The sequence below is a fragment of the Microtus ochrogaster genome, chromosome 2 (assembly GCF_000317375.1).
Source record: "Microtus ochrogaster isolate Prairie Vole_2 chromosome 2, MicOch1.0, whole genome shotgun sequence".
NCBI lineage: Eukaryota > Metazoa > Chordata > Mammalia > Rodentia > Cricetidae > Microtus > Microtus ochrogaster.
This window is the reverse complement of record NC_022010.1, coordinates 41290148-41293242: the sequence shown is the minus strand read 5'-3', so window position 1 is coordinate 41293242 and position 3095 is coordinate 41290148. Positions and strand designations below refer to the sequence as shown.

The following is a 3095-nucleotide window of genomic DNA, read 5'->3' as shown; positions in this document are numbered from 1 at the left end:
CACACAGAGAGAGAGAGAGAGAGAGAGAGATAGAAAGAGAGAGAGAGAGTAGGTGGAGTCAAGGAGATGCCATGTAGCTGTCAAAGGAGAAAGACACCAGAAAACCTTATCTGTAGGCCACAGCCTGTGACAATACACAGATTAATAGAAATGGGTTAATTTAAGCCGTAAGAGCTAGCCAGGAATACACCTAAACTATTGGCCAGACAGTGTTGTAATTAACATAGTTTCTGTGTGATTATTTGAGTCTAGGCAGTTGGGAAATAAAGTGCAGTCTCTATCTACAGGTGGGTCCAAGCCATCTACACTGTGTGTAGAGATGTCTGAATTCTCATATCCCAGCATGAATGTTCCTGATGAAGTGAAAGGCAAGCTGTAGCCTTGAATCCAAAGATGAGGTTTCTGACATCTTGTTTTTACCCCTTTTTTCAGAGTTCCCTGTTTTGAAATGCTGGGGTCAGTCAGAAGTAGCAGCTCCTTGTGCTTTGAAAAGTGAGGAGATGTGCCGGTGGAAGAATATGCAGTATAAATCAGTAAGAAGCTTTATGCTGTTTTTAAATAGCACTGTCTCACTTCAGTCTCTGCTGTGTTGAAAGGTTAGCATGCTCTCATATAGAGCACCTGTGTTATTTTAAGGTTCTTTGCTACTGATGATCACAGTGAGTAAAGTCAGTGTCATTTGAATTGGGAGCTGGTGGGGAGTGAGTCCCATGCCTCCTTAGTTCAGAGTATACGTGTTACTGGGATACTTTGTAAAGGTGTGAAGAAAAACTGCAGATGCATCCAGTTTTCCTTCAGCAGGAAGGCCATCCTCCACTGCATAGTGATTCACAGCCAGTCTATGCTGTGTGAAACCCTGCTTCAAACTAAAATAACACAAAACCATAAAGGAATATACCATTTTTTAGGAAAGGAGACCCAGAATGTAGGTTAGTGGAAGAGTACTTGCCTATCAAGTGGAAGACCTTGGGTTCGAACCCCAACATAGAAAAATTAAAAATTTAAATGAAAGTATGATATAATATGTGTGTATTCCCAGTACTCAGGAGGTTAAAGCATAAAGAATATGAGTCCCAGGCCAGCCTTGATGACATAGGGAATTTGAGGTTAGATCCTTCTCTCTTTCTCTCTTTTTAATTTTCCTTGTTATTTATTATTAGTGGTGTGTGTATATGTGTATATGTAGAGGTCAGAGTACACTTTTAGGAGTTAGTTTTCTCCTCCTATCCAGGGTTTCTTTCTTTCTTTTTTTCTTTCTTTCTTTTTTTTTTCTTTTTTGTCCTTGGACAGGGTTTCTCTGTGTAGCCTTGGCTGTCCTAGAACTTGCTCCATAGACCAGGCTGGCCTTGAACTCAGATCCTCATGCCTCTGCCTCCTAAGTGTTGGTTATCATGCCTTTCTTTACTACTGTGACTTGGCATAGCCACCATTGCACAACAAGGGTTCCTTTCACTGTGGGTTTGGGAAATCAGACCTAAGACATCAGACTTGGATAGCAAGTGAGTGCTTTTACCCACTGAACTATCTTGTCAGCCCAAGACCCTGTCTCTTAAGAAAAGGTAGTTAGAATTAATACAAACTTTTGAGTTAGAGAATCAAAGAAACGGTGCGATCACCATAAGATGTACATTTAAGTGACTCTTAATTTTTCTTTTTCTGGTTTTTGAGACAGGTTTTCTCTGTGTACCCTGGCTGTCCTGGAATTTGTTCTATAGATCAGGCTAGCTTCAAATTCAAGAGATCTGCCTGTCTTTGCCTCCTAAGTTTTGGGATTAAAGACATGGGTCGCCACACCTGGCTAAGAAAAGAAAACTTTTAATAATAAAAAATAGTCTTTTAAAAAAGAAAACAAAGATGGGTGGTGGTAGAGCAAGCCTTTAATCCCAGCACTTAGGAGACAGAGGCAGGCAGATCTCTTGAGTTCGAAGCCAGCCTGGTCTGCAGAGCCAGTTCTAGGATAGCTAGGGCTGTTACACAGAGAAACCCTGTCTTGAAAGGCAAAAAAACAAAACAAAACAAAACTTTATGCAATGTATATTGATAGTATCTATCAACCATTACTCCTCCTAGTGCTCCACACCCTCCCAAGTTCATGTCCTCTTTTTAAAAAGTATGTATAACCTAATGAATCTGGTCAGGGCTGTCCATGTACACATGGGTGTGTAGCCATCCACAGGGGCATGAGCAGCCTGCCAGTGACATGTCCCCAAAGGAGACTAACTCTTCCTCCCTTAACCTCCATCAACCGCTGTAGCTCCTCCACTAGCTGTGGAGCCTCAGAGGCCCCGCCCCCAACTGAGCTGGAGTTTTGATTGACTTAATCTTACACATGTCTTGTGCATGTAACGCCAGCTTCTGTGAGCCCATACAGACAACAGCCATGTCATGTCCAGAACTATGCATTTCACAGCTGCCTTCCATACCTTCTGGCTCTTCCATTCTTTCTGCCCCTCTTGTGAGAAGTTCTAGCCTTGGTTGGTAGGAGCTTGATGTAGATGAGCACCTAGAGTTATTAAATTTTCTGTTTCCCTCTCTCCACAGATCCGTAAGAATTTGACCCTACAAGTTCCAGTGGGACTGACGATCCACACCTCTTTAGTGTGTTCTGTGACTCTGCTCATCACCATCTTGTGCTCTTCTTTGATCCTTGTAGCTGTTTTCAAATACGGCCACTTTTCCCTGTGAGTTTTAGACAGTTAAATGTTTTCTATGAACCTAATAAATGGGACCGATTCACTTGTGACAAGGCGTGTTAACTGGCTATTTTGTCTTCCTTATGGTTAAAATTTCATTTCCAGGCAGAGCTCTGTCAGTTCATGGCTAGCCTGGTCTACATTGTAAGAACCTGTCCAATAAAACAAACAACAAAAAATTATGTTTTCCAGAGGAAATTTTGGGTCATTGCCAGCTAAATTTAGTGTTCTGTTCTATAACCTCAAATACTATTGGGTAGTCTGGTAGAGGACGCTTCTTTGTGTTAGATTAATACTTAGAAGTGCTGGGCGATGGTGGCGCATGCCTTTAATCCCAGCACTCGGGAGGCAGAGGCAGGTGGATCTCTGTGAGTTCGAGACCAGCCTGGTCTACAGAGCTAG

The 3095-nt window shown here is 42.2% G+C and overlaps 2 protein-coding genes across 2 annotated transcripts in view; one reads left to right on the top strand and one right to left on the bottom strand.

Annotated features, from left to right (window-relative positions):
* Nucleotides 1–2743, top strand: part of Pigx (phosphatidylinositol glycan anchor biosynthesis class X) — a 20385-nt gene extending 17642 nt beyond the window's left edge. Inside the window, exons 7-8 of the mRNA XM_013351121.1 lie at nucleotides 433–533; nucleotides 2542–2743. Coding sequence (XP_013206575.1) covers nucleotides 433–533; nucleotides 2542–2685 — 245 coding nt within the window. The 3' untranslated portion in view covers nucleotides 2686–2743. The remainder of the gene's footprint in view (nucleotides 1–432; nucleotides 534–2541) is intronic.
* Nucleotides 1–3095, bottom strand: part of Cep19 (centrosomal protein 19) — a 35660-nt gene that overhangs the window by 26509 nt on the left and 6056 nt on the right. The window lies entirely within an intron of this gene.